This window comes from Sycon ciliatum, chromosome 1, assembly GCF_964019385.1.
Source record: "Sycon ciliatum chromosome 1, ocSycCili1.1, whole genome shotgun sequence".
NCBI lineage: Eukaryota > Metazoa > Porifera > Calcarea > Leucosolenida > Sycettidae > Sycon > Sycon ciliatum.
Genome location: NC_088643.1, coordinates 69,929,353 through 69,948,944, shown reverse-complemented (window position 1 = coordinate 69,948,944; position 19,592 = coordinate 69,929,353). Strand labels below are relative to the sequence as shown.

General features: G+C 48.2%; 2 protein-coding genes and 1 long non-coding RNA gene across 4 annotated transcripts in view; 2 read left to right on the top strand and 1 right to left on the bottom strand.

Moving 5' to 3' along the window:
- The first annotated feature begins 343 nt into the window (after positions 1-343).
- Positions 344-2,399, top strand: LOC135805170 (mitochondrial nicotinamide adenine dinucleotide transporter SLC25A51-like). Its single transcript, XM_065319171.1, has one exon. It carries the CDS (start codon positions 463-465, stop codon positions 1,300-1,302), a length of 840 nt encoding a protein of 279 aa, XP_065175243.1. The 5' UTR covers positions 344-462; the 3' UTR covers positions 1,303-2,399.
- Positions 2,400-3,416: 1,017 nt separating this feature from the next.
- The window catches only part of LOC135805169 (uncharacterized), a 141,516-nt gene continuing 125,340 nt past the window's right edge, over positions 3,417-19,592 (top strand). Inside the window, exons 1-2 of the long non-coding RNA XR_010551125.1 lie at positions 3,417-3,490; positions 6,113-6,352. This is a non-coding gene — a long non-coding RNA (uncharacterized LOC135805169). The remainder of the gene's footprint in view (positions 3,491-6,112; positions 6,353-19,592) is intronic.
- LOC135805165 (general transcription factor 3C polypeptide 3-like) overlaps positions 3,998-19,592 on the bottom strand; it is a 33,220-nt gene continuing 17,625 nt past the window's right edge. The window contains exons 18-27 of one of the 2 annotated variants that reach the window (XM_065319167.1): positions 17,841-17,927; positions 15,791-15,855; positions 14,995-15,111; positions 14,094-14,180; positions 13,091-13,189; positions 12,757-12,832; positions 12,310-12,434; positions 11,272-11,359; positions 10,739-10,878; positions 3,998-4,710 (exon numbers count right to left, since the gene is read on the bottom strand). In XM_065319167.1, coding sequence (XP_065175239.1) covers positions 4,597-4,710; positions 10,739-10,878; positions 11,272-11,359; positions 12,310-12,434; positions 12,757-12,832; positions 13,091-13,189; positions 14,094-14,180; positions 14,995-15,111; positions 15,791-15,855; positions 17,841-17,927 — 998 coding nt within the window. In that variant the 3' untranslated portion in view covers positions 3,998-4,596. Of the gene's footprint in view, positions 4,711-7,314; positions 7,738-10,738; positions 10,879-11,271; positions 11,360-12,309; positions 12,435-12,756; positions 12,833-13,090; positions 13,190-14,093; positions 14,181-14,994; positions 15,112-15,790; positions 15,856-17,840; positions 17,928-19,592 lie in introns of those variants that run through there. The other variant, XM_065319168.1, reaches the window with a different exon arrangement.

The window sequence follows — 19,592 nt, the reverse complement described above, 5'->3', positions numbered from 1 at the left end:
AAAAGGCCTTAGGCCTGTGGGGATTGCCCTATCAAAAATTTAATAATAATAATAATAATAACGTCACTGGTCACCCGTGCCCGCATTCATGCATGTGCAGCTTCGTAGATAGACAGTACCCACGCAGCACGAGTACGAGTGACGAGTGCACACGTAGATCTACAGTCAGTACAGTTACCGGTACCGCGGTAGCTACAATGACGCTAGCTAGCGAGCTAGCACTACTGAGTACTGTAGTAGCGTCTACGTAGATCTACGTGTGGGCTCGAGCTCCTGGCCTGGCCCGGCGCCTGCCCGATATCGCGCCCGATCCGACTCATTGCGAAAATGATTGTTGCCTACAGCTATTTTTTCAGGCAACGTTCAACAACAATTAGACGTATACACTTTTGAATTTCATTTTCAATTGGGCTCTTGAACAAAGCAGAATGTACAAAGAGATAGTTTGTAGAGGTGGTGAACATGCCGTTCCTTCATGAAGCATCTTGTGGAGCCAGTGCTGCTATGGTCAACATTTCAGTGACTTACCCACTGAATAAGGTGATTTTCCGACAGCAGATTCATGCCTTACCGTTCCGGAGAGCGTTTTGGCAGGTGCACGCTGAAGGTGGTTGGAAGCTGTACAGAGGAGTTCTGCCGCCTATGATGCAGAAGTCTGCCTCTATGTCGCTGATGTTTGGGCTGTATGCGCAATACCGTGAGACGTTGCAGCGAAAGGGGCCTGCGTGGATTCAAAAGCCCTTCATGCTGTCTGCTTCTGCTGCATTCTTGGCTGGCACTACAGAAGCCATCCTAACTCCTTTTGAGCGAGTTCAGACATTGCTTCAGCATCACAAGTATCATGGTCAACTAAGAAATACTGCTCATGCATTTTGCCACTTGCGTACTTACGGTTTTCGTGAGTACTACCGAGGTGTTGTGCCTATCCTGTGCCGCAATGGACCGAGCAACATTCTCTTCTTCAGTCTGCGTGATCCGATCAGCAAGGATGTTGGCCGCCTCATGGGAAACCATGACAGCAACGTAGCCCTCGGCATTCAAAACTTTATCAGCGGTGCTGTCCTTGGTGCGGGCCTGAGCACGCTGTTTTTTCCATTGAACGTTGTCAAGAACAAGATGCAGTGTCGCCTTGGCGGCACGTTCTTCAGCCTGCCGGCCGCTGCAATGTATGTGTTCCAGGAGCGTGGCTGGAGACTGTTGTACCGCGGCGTTCATGTCAACTTCACGCGATCATTGCTGTCCTGGGGCATAACCAACATGTCGTACGAGTGCTTCAGGAGTATTCTCCTAGACCTGCGGTAGTAGTAGTGGAGAGCACCTTTCTGCATCCGGGCCAGTCTCCTGTGTACATGTGTGGCCTATAGCTACAGATTCCCACAGTACAGGCATGTCATCAATTTTGGATTTCTGCCCAGTGCTACTGATGCTGCTGGAAATTGAAAGGTAAACCAACTTATCGAGTGGTTTGGGAGCATGCTGTTTGTTTGTTTTCTCCCTATTGAGAAGTGTTATTTAATTCAGAAGTCTTAAGGCTTGGCTGCCTGGTGCAGTTGTACAAACCTTGAAAATAGAGACTGAGTCTTTTCTTTCCTGTTTTACCCTTCGTCTGGCGTATTTGTATGAAATTCTTACTCCATACCGTGTATCAGTGGACATATTCTCAAGCAACTATCAGTTTTTATTATTTAATATGTACAAGGGGTGAGGGGCTGGACCCTTTCTCTCCTAGTCGTCTTGTCTAGCCGTCGCACTCTTGTACATACGGACATCTATTTATTGTCACGGTTCTCATCTCGGGGTTGGCACCACCCTGTCCATGTCTACGTTGTCATCCTTGAAACTGATTGTCTTTGTTATGCTGTAAATTTCGCGCACGCGTGTGTGCACCGTTGGTATTTCGGTTTTCACAGTTCTGTCTGCACTCGACTTGTACAGTCATGTATATTATTATTATGCTTATGTTTTGGTTTGCACAGTTCTGTCTGCACTTCACTTGTACAGCCATGTATATGTTGATGTTTCAAGTGTTTATAGCTACATGCACCCAGTGTTTTGTCTCGATGGCCATTATCGGCCTTACCCCGTTTGCCGTTGATCTTCTGAATGTTTGTTTTTCCTGTACATATATGATCTTGCAACGCACACCTACTCTGCTATGTACATTATATGGTGCTGTGTTTCTCTACGTCTTGTACATTTCCTTGTCCTTGAAGTGCATGCACCACCGGTGGTATAATATTATACTACCACTACCTGTGTACAGTGTTTATTATCTGGTCTAGGACTGTGTACATTGTAGTATGATTGTACATACTTTTATTGTCATGCTGGAAGCCGCTGCTAGTGCCACCGCTACATTTCTACGTTTCTTCGTTACCAGTGTTGCTGACGTGTCAGCCTTGAAGCAAAGTATTTTGTGTGTGTGTGTGTGTTTGGGTGGGGGTGGGACATGTACTGATGTAGTCTACGGTACTCACCTCGTCACTGACATTGGGCCGGGCGCTACACAGTCCTACAATGTAGCACGACACGTTCTGTGTACTCGAACACTGCGCTACTATATTCATGACATGAGGTTGGATTTCTGTACCCGGCTCTCCAATGTAGCATGACGTGTTGTTCTGCCGGTGCACTCGAACGCGGTGCTACAGTGCTGCTCAATGAAATCCAGTCATGTCACTCAAGTTTGTGCCTTGCACAATTTCGCAGCCCAGTGTTTGCAGGTCTATGGCTGCGCAACGCTCGGCGCGTACTTGAGTGATGCGACTTGATTTCATTGAGCAATACTGTACTATATTCATGAGGGATTTTCTGGTCAAAATGTGGGTCACTCCGCCGAGCTCATTAAAGAGGTTAGGATGAATATTTCTGACGTGACGCTAAAGTTCAACTCGTGTTATTCGGCTCGCACGTCGAAAAACAACGCGAGTGACCTGCAACTGAAGTCGAAATGTGGAGTTTTATGCCAAATTTAATGTGAAATTGCGCATCACGTCGGAAATATTTTATCTGGTGTCCATGAATGTGTAACTTTAAAAAAATCCCATTTGAATATTAGACCCAATCAAATGGGGTCTAATTATTTGAATATTTGCTTTATTCGAAGCGTTTCTCAAATACTATGCGGTGAGTGCTAGCCGCCACACGTACGATCGAGAGCATAAGGGAGCTTATAGTAGAGAGGTTCTGCACAACGAAAGTTCGAACGAAGTTTCGCGACAGGCCTTGCGAAAGTGTGCACGAATTTTCGCACGAACTTTGTGTTCTGCACATTTTCGTAGTTTGCACGCGTCAAGTGCACGTACGACGCGTCATCATGGTCATATCGCGACATGACCCAATCTCACGAAACTTCCTACCAGGGAGTAGTAAAATAGTATTTTACTACTCCCTGCTTCCTACGAAAGTTCATTTCGCGTTCCCTGCAAGTTTCGCGTCCAAAGTTGCGAAAGTTCGTGCGAAGTTTCTCAGTTCGTGACGTAGAGCGAAAGTTCGTACACATTTTCGTTTTGCAGAACCTCTATTTCATACTCTAGTCTTGGTACGATGTGGGCAGTGTCCAGCGAAAACCAACCTTTACAATACAGTTCTGTCGGATGCTGAAGAACGAACAGGCTAGAATTTCACCAAGCACTGCATACCAATGTATACACGGCGACTCAAACGGTGCATAGACTGTAGTAACTAAGTTTATTACTTATATGAAAATAAGAACGGCCTCGGCTGACCCGTGACCCCCGGCCCCCCGTTCCCCGACGCGACAGTCTAGTACTGTAGTCTGATAGCAAGAGTACATAAACCGTACTCTTGCTGATAGCGAGTGGGTGAAAATGCCAAGAAATGACGTCATTGAATAGTAAGTGGGCTACCAGCATGCCAAGAAATGACGTCATCGAATTCTTTGACATTGTCATGCATTGTCTCCAACTAATGTGTTGTTACTTAACTCCTAATGAAAGCTGTACGTTCACTTTTGCTGAACACGGGTCAATAAAAGTTGACGACATAATACAACGTTACTCTTGGCGCAAGAGGGTTCATACAACTTAAATTATGACACTGCAGAGGAGTTCAGCGAGTGGACACAGCCATCCACGAAGTTCAGAAAGAAAAGGTTAGGCAACTGTTACTATACAATGGCTTGTGCAGGAATGAAAGAAGACAACAGAGGGGAAGAACTTTCAGAAATTCCATCACCTCCCACGACTGTACATATTTATATTGATGTCAACTGACTTGACTCAACGGAAAAGGGAAAGCGTATTGTACAAAACAGCAAGCTATGTACACAGCAAATATATGAACAGCCGAGCAATTGCAGTGCAGTGGGGCAAGCCGTCGACACGATCTTGCCAGAACTCGGGTCTGAGTACATGTTCGGTGCATCTGGACATGCAGAGCCTGGCCATAGAAGAAATCAACATCGACTGCAATGAATACACTGAGGTTGACTGGCCAGTTTGCTCCGCGCGGCCAGAGTTCCTTGCTAGGCAATACAGTGGCAGCATGCAGAATCTTGGGGGTAGAACAGCAGCTTGTGACAACGCAGGTCAGCACCTCAGCACAGGTGTCGATGTGACGTGCTCTCGCCATCATTCAGAAAGCACAGTATCGACGGAGTAGCTGCTGGGCAACGCCTGTTAGTCCCGTTGACAAGTAGATTCTGGAGAGGTTGAACGAAGCCTCGGCGCGAAGATCAAGTGGATGAAACTGGATGGCAGGGAGAACCGCCGTCAGCAATAACACACGCACACGCACATATGTACACACACACACACACACACACACACACACACACACACACACACACACACACACACACACACACACACACACACATGCCAGGAATTGTCAGCACAAAGCACATGCCAAACACCCGCACAGACAGAAACAACACAGCGGTGGATAGCATTGCTGCAAGACCAATCCAGGAATTGTGCAGCATAGTAAGTTAAACAAAAGAAAATATTCTCAGCAACTATTGACAAGCACTAGCTTGGACAGGGCCGTAGCAGGCGGCCCGGCAGTCGCCGGACCAATGTTCGGCCAAAAAAAAGAAAAGAAAAAGATGGAGCTCACACAGAGGTAGAACATGGTAGTAGTAGCGGTAGTACATGTCATGCTGTATTGATTCCATTCTTCCCCCTTTCTAGATCCGGTTTGTACCAAAGATAATTCCATTGCAATGTCCTTTCTCCTCCTCCAAAGGTCTATTTTGGTTCTTATATCAAATGCATGTAGATACCGTATTTTCCGGAGTATAGTGCGCACTTTAGATGTGCTATTTTAGGCCCTAAACCGCAGGTGTGCACTATGTTCCGAATATGAAATGCATGTACTTCGATGAAGATTGAAGTGCTGTCCGCGTTATACAAAGGTGCACACTATACTCCGAAAAATACGGTACTGTTGCTATGCCTCCAATAAGCGACTCGCCATGATCAGCCATGATAATGCTCCTCTCGGTCACAACCCCTGTAATTGTTCATAGCAAGAGTTCATGGTATCACAGTTCCTTCCGATCCCGTACACAGTTGCTGGTGTTAACCCTTCCTTTCTTTTCACTTTGCTGACTCGTACAGCTCTATCTTTTGTTTTTTGGTGCGTGTTTTTGGCCGTGATGCCGAGACCTCAGGTCGGCAGAGCCATCAATGCCCCGCCATCACTGCTGCGTCTCGGTGCAGCCCCTGCTCAGTAGTTGTTATGTTTGTCCTAGTCTCAGTACCATTGTCTTTCTTTATTATTTTCGAGTTGGGAATGTGAACATAGTGAAATAAAGTTCTGTTTGGACGGACACAACATGCTGATGCCCTTTTTCCTGACTCCTAGAGATCCTGCAGAACATCCTTCCTTTTCTCGCCCTACGTCACTCTGCATGGTCACGATTACATACATATACAATCACGCACATTTTGTACATGTACATGTACCGGTATATGTGTGAGTGTGGGCTCGGGGGGGGGGGGGGGGGGGCATCGAGGTCGGATCTTGCCGGACCAACCAAAATGGGGCTGCTACGGGCCTGCTGGAGGTTGCTACCGTTCCTACTGTATTATCTGAATTTAGAGAGGTTCTGCACAACGAAAGTTCGAACGAATCTGAATTTAGAGAGGTTCTGCACAACGAAAGTTCGAACGAAGTTTTGCGACAGGCCTTGCGAAAGTGTGTACGAATTTTCGCACGAACTTTGTGTTCTGCACATTTTCGTAGTTTGCACGCGTCAAGTGCACGTACGACATGACCCAATCTCACGAAACTTCCTACGAAAGTTCATTTCGCGTTCCCTGCAAGTTTCGCGTCCAAAGTTGCGAAAGTTCGTCCGAAGTTTCTCACTTCGTGACGTAGAGCGAAAGTTCGTACACATTTTCGTTTTGCAGAACCTCTCTTTTATCTCTGTTTATACAAACTTTGGGCATATGTATATTTTCAAACTGTCCTGACCCTATAAAGTGGTCCTGTCCCTGAGTCTATTGGAGACCGTGCCAATATCTTTCCAAAAGTTGACAAAATGGACATCAAGCGTCCCCGTGGAAGACCACAAGCAATGTGTCGACAATGTCAATGAAGACCTCAATCCTCTGAATGTACCGATTCAAGAGTGCCTCAGCCTCACCGCCTACAGGCAATTCGGTAGGGAAGTGCTCATACAAAGAGATGTGTGTGTGTGTGTGTGTGTGTGTGTGTGTGTGTGTGTGTGTGTGTGGTGTGTGTGTGTGTGGTGTGTGTGGTGTGTGTGTGTGTGTGTGTGTGTGTGTGTGTGTGTGCGTGTGGTGGTTTAGCGTGTGCGCTAAGCCCTGTTAACGAACGTGGAACATCTACCACTCATACTTAGTCTGATGATCATGCATCTGATTATGATGTCATTGCTATACATGCGCATGCGCAGCGTGTGCGCCACTCTCCCTCGCATGCTTTCCAAATCTTGCTTTGCAGAAAACTCCTTTGTCACTTCTGTTTTCCGACGACTTGACTGTTCACTGGTTTGTCCGTCAGTTGTCAATTTTCCCTTCCCTCCCAACCCCATTCGACTGGGGATCACTATCTCTCCGTCACTGTCACCATAATTTCCTCAATCACAGTGTCAGTACAACTCTTGTCAATATACTTATATCGGGTGAGGGCAGTCTATCTCCGCAACTGGCTCATTTCAATCACTACTGGTCGCAGCTCCTGCCCATGGCAGGCCGACCGTCTCTTGTTCACACTCTGTGTGCACCAGGTCACAGCTCCTGCGCAGAGCAGGCCAACCTGTCAGTCTCTCTCTCTCTCTCTCTCTCTCTCTCTCTCTCTCTCTCTCTCTCTCTCTCTCTCTCTCTCTCTCTCTCTCTCTCTCTCTCTCTCTCTCTCTCTCTCTCTCTCTCTCTCTCTCTCTCTCTCTCTCTCTCTCTCTCTCTCTCACACACACACACACACTATGTGTGCACCGGGTCACAGCTCCTGCGCAGACCAGGCCGACCTGTCTTTCTCATGCACGCCAGCTGCTCCGCCCAATATCCCTGATATGCCAACCAGAAAACAATGTGTTCTGAGCCGGGTGCATGCCTGTATGTGGAGAGTGCGTTAATCTTGGACAAAGGTGCTTGACTGACTCGCAGTGTGGTTTCCGCATGGGCCGTGGTTGTTTGGATATGGTGTTTGCTGTGCGGCAAATCCTGGAGAAGTTGCACGAACATGCCACGAAAGGTTTCGCTGTGTTCATTGATCTGCGAAAAGCGTACGACTCGGCTTCGCGGAGTGCTGAGTGCTGGCAAGACTTGGCATCCCAGAGAATCTAATCACCATCATCAGTTCCTTTCATAGCAACAGTCATGCCAGTATCCATGTGGGTGGAGAGGTACCCGCTCGCGCCGATTCGTGTTGAGAGCGGCTTGCGGCAGGGTTGCACTATGGCCCCCCGTTTTATTTAACCTCTACATGTGTGCAGTCTTTGAGAGATGGCGTGGCATTACTGCTGATGATGGTGAGCTGGGGATCCCACTCGTCCAGTTTCGGAGAGGGCGGCTTTTCAACACCAGACTGGCAGAGCTTTGCAGAATCCGGCTAACGGAGTGTCAGTTTGCGGATGATTCAGCCCTGCTTGCGGTTACGCATGCTAGTGCTGAGAGGGCTCTATCAATTTTAGGGATGTAGCTGGTGCGTTTGGCCTTCGTGTCAACACGTACAAGACCAAATTCATGGCGGCTGGGGCTGGTATTGTGGACGCCCGACCAGACCCCTTTGGATGGTGTTGTGGAGCACGTGGAGGCACTTCGTTATCTCGGTTGCCATGTTACGCCGGATGCCCAGAGCTTGTTTGATGTGTCCTGGCGAGTCGCTGCTGCATCAGGTGCATTCTGTACGCTGCGGGAGTCGGTTTTCGACAATGATGACTTCAGCATCGCCATTAAGCGCATTGTGTACGGAGTGACTGTCCTGGCCGTCCTTCTTCATGGATCTGAGAGTTGGACCGTCAGGCCGCGTGATGTCCATCCATGAAAGAAGGGGGGGGGGGGGGGGGGAGCGCTGGAGGGTGAAGTTTGACCCAGCTAAATCCCAGCAAATGCTCTGCACAAGATCTCCTGACCCAGCAAAGCCCAACACCTCGTTTGGTGTACTGGCAGTTGCCCAGTCCGCTACCCTAAAACTCCTGGGAGTGCAGTTTGAGGAGAAGCTCTCATTCCGTGCCCACATCGCCAGCACAGCAGTTAGGGCTAGTCAGAGGCTTGGGCTCCTGTTGTGTCAATCGGCAACTACTGCCTCATACCAGTTCCGATCTTGTAGTATCCAACATCAGGCGGGGGAGAGAATCGTGGATTTTTGTAACAGACTCAAGCGAGCTGCAGTACCACGCCAATTTGGTGATCATTTAGATCGAGCTCTAAAGGATCAGTTTGTTGCCGGTCTTGCCAGCTCTGACATCAAACGTAAGATTCTGACTAGCGCTGATGCAGATACAAATCAGTTTGCCGACGTGGTGCAGATTGCAGAACGGGAGGAGAGCGCCATTACGTACGTCGGTCAACTCACTCCAGGTGCATCATCGCTGGATCAGTCAGCACACTCGAGCTCTGTCAATAAACTGCATAGTACGAGCAAGTCGAGAAGTTCACCGAATCGTACTGCGCCGAACCGTACTGCCGACCAGCGAGACCGCCAAAGTACTACTACTACGCCTACGAGGAAATGTGTCCGGTGCACTTCTGATCTGCAGATGGCCAGCAAGTGTCCGCACCGGAACACCGAATGTCGCTTCTGCAAGAAGATCGGACATCTAGAGAGAGCCTGCCTCTCGAAACGCAAGCGTGCCGGCCAAGTAAACCATGTGGATGACGAGTCGGAATCAGATGAAAACCGAGGTGAGATCATTTCTGATGTGCCAATGTTTAAGATTCGGTCTGGGAATGGCCAGAATCCCCCCTACACAGTAACGGCAAAGATAAACGATTCACCGTTATCTACACGTTTAGAAATTGACACAGGGAGTGTGGTTACCATTATCACAAAGTCTGACTTTGAGAAATTGGGCTCCCCTATAACGTCTCTTGCAACCGCCACAGTTCGGCTCATTAGGTTTTCTGGGTCATCCATCCCCTGTCTGGGCGAGCGGAAGTTCCCTGTGTCGATTAATGGGCAAACGCACAAGGATATGCTACGTATTGTGGATACGAAGGGTCCGTCATTGCTAGGAAGAGATTTACTGGCATCGATCCAGTTAGACTGGAAAGAAATTTTCCATGTCAAATCGCAAATTGATGATGCGAGCAGAAATAATGGCTAAATATCCTGCACTGTTTGACGACTCTTTGGGCATCCATCCCCTGTCTGGGTGAACAGAAGTTCACTGTGTCGGTTAATGGGCAAACGCACAAGGATATGCTACGTATTGTGGATACGAAGGGTCCGTCATTGCTAGGAAGAGATCTACTGGCATCGTTCCAGTTAGACTGGAAAGAAATTTTCCATGTCAAATCGCAAATTGATGATGCGAGCAGAAATAATGGCTAAATATCCTGCACTGTTTGACGACTCTTTGGGCAAATTAAATACCACACGAGTCACGCTGAGGGTAAAAGACGACCACCCAGTCTTTATGAAATGCCGTACCATACCGTTTGCAATCAAACGCAAGTATGAGGAATCTTTGAAAAAGCTTGAAGCCGATGGTATTATTCGCAAAGTGGACTTTTCCAAATGGGTTTCTCCTAGCGTACCGGTGCGCAAACCCGATGGTTCAATCAGAATTTGTGCAGATTATTCCCATCTTCGTCGCCATTTGTTGTGTCCTGATCCCCATGCACACAAGCATCCAGCAAGCACCAGCAGTAGATTGGGGGAAAAAAAGCCTTGAACAAGAGCATGCGCAGTGTGATCATGCTAGTGCTACAGGAGTAGGTATATTACTACTATGCACAGTACACATGAGTACCTATCTAACAAGAGTACAGTAAAACCTGGTGTAAGCGACCCCTGGGTTTAGCGACCACCTGCTCTTAATGACCGTCTTTCTATGCACGGACAGTTCTACACAGACACTATGGGACCTGGTTCTAAAGACCACCTGCCTTTAACGACCGCTTTTCCTTGCACCGTGGGGTGGTCACTTAAACCAGGTTTTACTGTACATACATAACAGCTCCTACGCCGTGCAGCTCGAATTCTCGACCCCAAAGGAAGCCAAACGGTGTACCATGGCTTCATCCGCCCTACGTGTGTGTGTGTGTGTGTGTGTGTGTGTGTGTGTGTGTGTTGCGTGACTAACCTGATCAATACACATGGGTATGCCCTTAGCAGAGAGTATAGAGGCTTCATGGGCGGAAGAGCCATGCCGAGGCCAGCGGTGTTGCCCGGCTGGTAGCTGCAGCACTTTCTCGTAGTAATTAGCAGCCAAGCCAAGCAGACCTGGCACGCGCACGCACGCACACACACACACGCACACACACACACACACACACACACACACACACACAAACACACACATCGCACAGAAGTTGCACAGAACCGGAGATGAGCTTTACATTGAGAAAAAGGCTGTTTCTCCATGCCACTTAGTATATGTACATGTATGATCATTCTTCATCCTTTTCCACCAACACATGATCCACAATCATAACACAACCAAGGCAGATACGCAACGATCATCACTTATAGAATTACATCGTCTTGCTAGTAGAGTCTCCGGATTCACTCTTCTATGCTCTCAGCTCTCAGCCCATTTTCAATTCACTTCCCTACGTTGCACCTGTCCGATCCCCATCGATCAGGCCACGCTTGATACACACAAACAGCACTTACCAACATGATGGAAAGCACGACCGAGGTTGTACATCGACTCCTGGCACTCGCCACGCAGCAGTTTGTAGCGGTAGAGAAAAGCAAACGCCTGGATGCCAAAATCCACACAAATGCCAACAAAACAACCAAACTTGACAGTGCTGAAGCACCTTCTCGCACATGCATGTACTGGTACTTGGTATGATGATGACATAATTATACCATGCATAGAACGTTACTTGTAGCTAGGGCTGAAACAATATGACCGATAAACCGTTTGCTTATCGCTAAGGACGTTATCGATTATCGTTAGCTGTCACTAATGATATAGCGATACCTAATGCACTATGTGCCAATGGACGTTTGTAAGGTGCTAGAATGCATGTCACATTACTGTTAGTGCTGCATGCATGGTGTACCGGGTTCGGACCGCGCTGTTCACTGGCGTGTCGCACGTTTAGTAGAGCTGTACTACATTGTACACTGGTAGTAGACAGTTAGTGGGTACACTGGCCTAGTGAGTGAACTGCTGTCCCATTCCAGCCACGCTCGGCTACTACTGCCGAATGCTATTGTGAAATATCGTTATATCGATATATCGATCGTTAAGCTAAAAGTGTTATCGTTAAGCAGTTTTTGCATATCGTTTCGACCCTACTTGTAGCACAAAATACCAATACAGACTGCTTCTACACAAGTACATTCAGCTGACAAACGTCGGCTGAATGCGCTGGTCAGTCTAAGTAGTGTGTAGAATGACTGACCCATTCAGCTTATGGAGAATGTAAGGAAAATAGAAATTTAGGGAATAGAACTTGGGATCGATATCCTGGAAGGTCTTAGTGACTCGTGTAGTGAGGCAAACTGTGTATCAGTGTCATAATGCACTGTATCAATGTATTGGCAAAAGGGCATCAAGCTTAGCAGACTAGCATGTACAAGGTACAAGTACGGATCAGCAGCAGCAGCAGCAGCACACCATTGCACAAAGTTAGACCACTGGCACACATCATGTGCAGCATACTACTGTATACTAGTACTGTGAGTCTGTGAGCCTACCTCCAGTGCGTGCCCGTACGGACGCTGCGTGAAGCGCACGGTTGACAGTTGCAAGAAGCAGAGGCCAAGGCACAGGTGCAGAAAGGCGGACTGGGGCAGTCTTTCCAAGGCGCGCTGGTACAACACTGGACACATGCCAGCCAAGCACATACATACACGCACACACGCACACATACACGCACACACACACACACAAACATACACATGCACGTGATCATTCTGTGAGAACCGGCTTTTGGCTGGTGAGGAGGCATTATTGCCTGTTCGCTTGATGAAGTAAATAAGGAATACCATACCATACATAAGCTATACTGATACCGATACGTGCATATATGCAGACAAGCATATCCTTGTACAGAAATCGGTCATATTCCATGGTATGGGAATCAATGGAAGCAATGACCAATACTCAAGCATGTTGGTCTTTTTTTTAAATAGATGACTCACCGACAGCGAACTTGAAGGTACCATTCTGCATGCAATGGTGTGCATTGATGATCAAGAGAGGCAAATTGTCTGGATTCTGAACAACACAAGGGCACAGCGAGAAAACGCTATTCAACACCAAGCAAAACATCTGCAGCTGCTTACAAATGAAGAAAATTACGACAGTGGAGAGTGATACTGTGATACTGTCCTAAATTCCGGCTTTGTTTCACTCATCCTCCCTGAACAAGGACTACAGAGTGATGTTGGCCGGTGTCCAAGACAAGGTTACATGATGTGGCGCATTGTATGGGATTGATCCTCCATTGAAACGAGTCACGAAGAGATCGCTTACCTTCAGCAGGACTCGCAACTCAAACTTTTGATGCCGGATGTCGGGCAGATTGTACGAGATCCTGGCATAAATATTCCAGTAGTTGGTTTTGGAAACAGCCTGGAAGGCAACACACAGTCACACACACACACCTCAGACCTCAGACATGCCCATCGCGGAAGCGATGATAGCGAACAGCTATGTTAGACATAGCAACTTGTGCTGGGATTACACCATTTAACAGCTTGCAAGGCTGATGAATTGACCGCCACTATTTTTAGCCTGGTATCCACCACACAGCTGTTTGAAGTGACTTTTTCTGGCCAGTGAATCCCTATTTTTCATTTTTTCCATTTTTTTCTACACACACACACCACACCATACTCCGGCGTACACTGGCTGTTGGTAACCACCCAGGAGAATGAAAGAAAAGTCAGGAAGAGTCCGAGAAAGAGAAGAAAGACGTGTGCGACCACAATCGTCGGGAATTGAACCCGCAACCTCTCGATTGGAAATCGACTGCATACCACTGCACCATATGGGACACACACACACACACACACACACACACACACACACACACACACACACACACACACACACACACACACACACACACACATATAGACAACAGAAAAGAGTGCTGCCAACAGCCGTTCACTTCCACTAGGTGCATTTTGCTGTGTATATTCAAAGACTTGTAGCTTTCAGTCACCGAACAGATAAGGCAGGGTACGAAACGCTAGCAAAAGAACTAAATTATACAACAAAGAAGACAAAGAAAGTAAGAAACAGAAATACTCCCCCCCCCCCCCCCCCCCACACACACACACACAGACCCACACCACATTACCCCCCCCCCCCCCCCCCCCACACACACACACACAGACACACACAGACACCCATCACAACCGACACACATAACAGGTCCACAACCACCCGCACACCCACCCACACCCACGACCACACCCCACACATGCATGCAGGCAGGCAGGCACACACAGGACAGGACAGGAGTACTAACCTTATAAGCCATGGCACGTATATGCTCCCATGCTAGAACAAAGTTACCATTCAGGTAAGCTGCTGAAGCGCACAGCATTGACAAATCCTACACACAATAACAGAGCACTTGGATGAGCAGCCAGACATACCTGCTGAATGAGTTATACTAGTTTTTACTCTTTTCTGATTAGCCAAATTTGTTCCATTTCCTGACTTTCGATCAACCCAAACTCCCTATTCTCTTACCGTACTTCCCCACATGTAAGCCCATGGGCTTATAAGTGAAAATTTGCTACAAAAAAGATTTGTTGCTGTGTGAACATGTTCGGGTAGAAGCCCATGCGCTTATATGTGCAATACAGGTTTGTCTGTGTCCTAAACAACGGTGTTATCACAATGCTTAGCAGTACATGTATATTCAGCTTCCGAGTGTTTCGCCAATAGTGTTCAATTATAAGCGCATGCGCTTATAATTGAGGGGTGCGCTTCTGTCCGGACATAAGCACATGCGCTTATATGTGCGGAAGTACGGTATTAGCCTAAGTCTTGAGAGGTGTAGAGTCCTATCTACATGTACGTCTGGCACATTACATGTACATGTATATTATTATTATATACACACCACTATGTAAGACCTGGCTCAAGAAATCACTCTGCCATGCTCCAGTCAACCTCACAGCTGTGGTGATGAGTGTGCCCAACCACAGTACGGGACACACTGCAGATAGACTGGAATGTAGTGTGACAGCATCAATGTACTGGGAAGAGTTGAAGTGGACACACACACAGTTTGGTTTATACAGCAGAGAGCAGGAGTCTTCAGGGCTGTCTTCTTCAAATATCACCGTATAGTGAACTGACGTGAAAGTCACAAGTACCTACTGGAAATAGAATAAATTATTCGTTTTCGAAAAGCTTACGTAATTTCGTCGGTTCTTGTCCGGAGCACGCTCTAGCAACTTGATAGAAGCTGCAGCAGCACAGGATAGATGCTGGAAGGTGGCAAAGCGGTTCAGCTTGGCAAGAACACAGCACAGCTGCAGTGGCATAACACAGAGAGAATTTTCAAAAACAAAAATCAGTCCACTGAGTCCAGTCGGCGCGTGTGCTATAGAACGCAGGCCTGCCGCCGGAACCGGTCCGGTTGGTCAGGTCATCACCGGACCAACTTGTTGGCCACCAACACATGTTTACTGCTGAGGAGGTTATGTTCACAAAGCTATATCATCTATATCAGCTATATCATACACAAACTGTGATGAAAGGCTATGGTGTGGCCGGACCAGTCAGAAACAGCTTCCGGTGGTGCCTGGAATGTTGGGTGCAGAATTGAGCATAGCACATTCCTAGATGTCATGGTTATGTTCTTCTGTGCAGACCACACTCCACAGCACACCAGTGTCTGTGCATAGTGTATACAGTCAGACCTCGCATAACCACACATATCCGTTTTCGACAAAATATCCGGGCAGGCGAGGGAACCGGATAATCGAACACACATACTGTATGTATGCATGGTATATTCTGTAAATCGGTAACCAACGATTTTCTTCCGGATGGCGAGGGATCCGGATAAAAGAGGACCGGATAAGCGAGGTCTGACTGTACCACAATACACCAGTGTCTGTGCATAGTGTATACCACAGTACACCAGTGTCTGTGCAGTTCAAGATAGCATGACTGCAGTGCAGTGCACGGAGAGCCGCGCTTGCTCACCTGATAAAGCAGCTGATACCATTCCTCCGACGACAGCTGGTTCTCTTGCTCTTGCTCCTTGGCAGCTATACAACGTACGCACGCACGCACACATGTTCATACACACAGACACATCCACGGCACGTGTGTGTACGTGTAGTTCAAACTCTGCAGCACAGTCGTCGCATGGTACACATGCACCTGTATATGCACATGCACATGGGCTTAGGGGACTACGGGTTATGAACAGGGGCTTAGGGGACTACGGGTTATGAACAGGGGATTAGGGGACTACGGGTTATGAACAGGGGCTTAGGGGACTACGGGTTATGAACAGGGGCTTAGGGGACTACGGGTTATGAACAGGGGCTTAGGGGACTACGGGTTATGAACAGGGGATTAGGGGACTACAGGTTATGAACAGGGGCTTAGGGGACTACGGGTTATGAACAGGGGCTTAGGGGACTACGGGTTATGAACAGGGGCTTAGGGGACTACGGGTTATGAACAGGGGATTAGGGGACTACGGGTTATGAACAGGGGCTTAGGGGACTACGGGTTATGAACAGGGGATTAGGGGACTACGGGTTATGAACAGGGGCTTAGGGGACTACGGGTTATGAACAGGGGATTAGGGGACTACGGGTTATGAACAGGGGCTTAGGGGACTACGGGTTATGAACAGGGGATTAGGGGACTACGGGTTATGAACAGGGGATTAGGGGACTACGGGTTATGTACAGGGGATTAGGGGACTACGGGTTATGAACAGGGGCTTAGGGGACTACGGGTTATGAACAGGGGATTAGGGGACTACGGGTTATGAACAGGGGATTAGGGGACTACGGGTTATGAACAGGGGCTTAGGGGACTACGGGTTATGAACAGGGGCTTAGGGGACTACGGGTTATGAAAAGGGGCTTAGGGGACTACGGGTTATGAAAAGGGGCTTAGGGGACTACGGGTTATGAACAGGGGCTTAGGGGACTACGGGTTATGAACAGGGGCTCAGGGGACTACGGGTTATGAACAGGGGCTTAGGGGACTACGGGTTATGAACAGGGGCTCAGGGGACTACGGGTTATGAACAGGGGCTTAGGGGACTACGGGTTATGAACAGGGGCTTAGGGGACTACGGGTTATGAACAGGGGCTTAGGGGACTACGGGTTATGAACAGGGGCTTAGGGGACTACGGGTTATGAACAGGGGCTCAGGGGACTACGGGTTATGAACAGGGGCTTAGGGGACTACGGGTTATGAACAGGGGCTTAGGGGACTACGGGTTATGAACAGGGGCTCAGGGGACTACGGGTTATGAACAGGGGCTTAGGGGACTACGGGTTATGAACAGGGGCTCACGGGACTACGGGTTATGAACAGGGGCTTAGGGGACTACGGGTTATGAACAGGGGCTCAGGGGACTACGGGTTATGAACAGGGGCTTAGGGGACTACGGGTTATGAACAGGGGCTTAGGGGACTACGGGTTATGAACAGGGGCTCAGGGGACTACGGGTTATGAACAGGGGCTTAGGGGACTACGGGTTATGAACAGGGGCTTAGGGGACTACGGGTTATGAACAGGGGCTTAGGGGACTACGGGTTATGAACAGGGGCTTAGGGGACTACGGGTTATGAACAGGGGCTTAGGGGACTACGGGTTATGAACAGGGGCTTAGGGGACTACGGGTTATGAACAGGGGCTTAGGGGACTACGGGTTATGAACAGGGGATTAGGGGACTACGGGTTATGAACAGGGGCTTAGGGGACTACGGGTTATGAACAGGGGCTTAGGGGACTACGGGTTATGAACAGGGGCTTAGGGGACTACGGGTTATGAACAGCTAGACCAGTACAGTGCAATGTGATCTGATAATCAACAGCAAAACTGGTAGAGCATGGACAATCCGAATCAGGATCCTCTGAATGAGAATGCCTTGCTATCTGGGCCAGCGAACAGCTGTCCCTCAAATCTAAAACAAGCACGAGGGAAAAGATTGGGACAGGAATGTTGTCATTACATCACACAGAGTATCTTGCAGCTAGTGCCACGTTGGATTCTTGTCTTACCAATCGGGTCCTGAGAGTCGACATTCTCCATCATGCCGCTCCGAACGAGTACGGCCCTTTTGCGACATTTCGCTATTCCACCGAACACTGAGAGCAAGTCACAGCCAAACAACCAAACAGGACACGATCAGAACGGCTAAGTATCGGACAGATCAAACACTGGCATGCTAATGATTCCACCAAGACTACACGAATACACAACCAAGAGTGCACAACAACTATCCGGTGAGCCGTCATCAACTTGCCCATGGCGGAATTTCTGGTCAAAGACGAAGCTACCCGGGCCTAAGAAGCTCATCCAATATTTTGATTTCGTGCTTCGGAAACTTCTTCAGCTGAGAACCCTCACAGCTCGCACAATGCGCTCCATTCTGATTTTCACCCACGTTCTGGCGGAACGTGGGTGAGCCTCCATACACGGTATGTCGCGAATCAGAAAACGTCTGTACGTGGGTCACTGAGTATCACGTGGTACACACACGTAAAGTACCCACAGATTACGTGGTACTAAACCTCCCTAGATTCAGGATCAACCTACAGTTCAGCAGGCTCAGTGCACGTGAATTTACCGTACAGCGTGCAGGGTGCCCAATGCCCAGCACTCCGGTCACACGGTAGTTTGTCAGCAGACAGTGTTATTAGTAAACGTATTACTTATTACATACTGAAGTAAGTGGAAAAGCTTCGGCGCTCTGCAGAATGATGGCAACGAGCTCGTCAGCTCAAATGCTTGCCTATGTAGTCGATGAAACTGCAAGAAGCCTCATTCTCACTTTTAGGCAAGAGGTGTCTATACAACTCTCTGATCACTACTTTTGACGTACATTTCCCATTTATTGTGTTATATATTGGTGTGTTGCAAGATTTATTATAGTTCTTTAGTGAAAGCACCAGTAGTATTTTTTTGTGGCGCTGGTTCTCTGTGGGCGTATGGTTAGGAAGACAGAAAATTGAAAGTACTGGTTCTAAATACCGACTTGAGACAATAGTCGCGGAGAGTGATTTCCTTCCCCAGAATGTCTACGTCTGTCAGTTTACCCGGAGCAGAGTTACTGCAGATAATTTCGTCGATCAGCAAACTCGGCATCGACCAGCATGCCGGGTGCAAGCTAGCAGAACGCGTTGTGAAGCCGTCCGGTAACCATGCCTTCGAGCGCCCATTCGCTGAGACTACTCACAATGGCAGCGGACCGTGCCACATCGGCACGGCATCCCCACATCCCCTGTGCGTGTGCGTGCGTGCGTTTTGTTCTTCACATGTTTTCCAGAACTGTAGGGCTGTGCTACTAGTAAACAGAAACAGAAAGAAAAACATGGAACTCTTCCAGTGAAGAAATCTACGTCCTCAAGTTTGTTCGGAGAGACCTGAGCTCATCATTTGACATCATGGGCCTGTACTATTCTTTGCCCAGATCACTAGAAGGAAAGTTCACGTTGTCCTGTGTACTGGATACGATGCGGCTCTTCCATTCGTATGGCTTTCACACCAATGCGTTGGTCTGTGACGGTGCGTCCATGAACGTGTTGTTCATCAAGGGAATGCTTGGCTGCCGCGATGCCTTTGCTACATCCGTAGTAGATGACACCAATACCAATAGCCACGACATCCCGCACTGCATCGACCACCCGTTGCGGCTTCACCACAAACTATACTTCGTGATTTGCCCATCATATATGCTGAAGAACATGATCAATGCATTGTTTTCGTCATCAGCCAAGGGCACAAACTGCCACAAAGTCATTCATCGACAG

What these genes read in the sequence shown, in the direction of transcription:
- LOC135805170 (XM_065319171.1), top strand. Translation starts at nt 463, where the DNA reads ATGCCGTTCCTTCATGAAGCATCTTGTGGAGCCAGTGCTGCTATGGTC.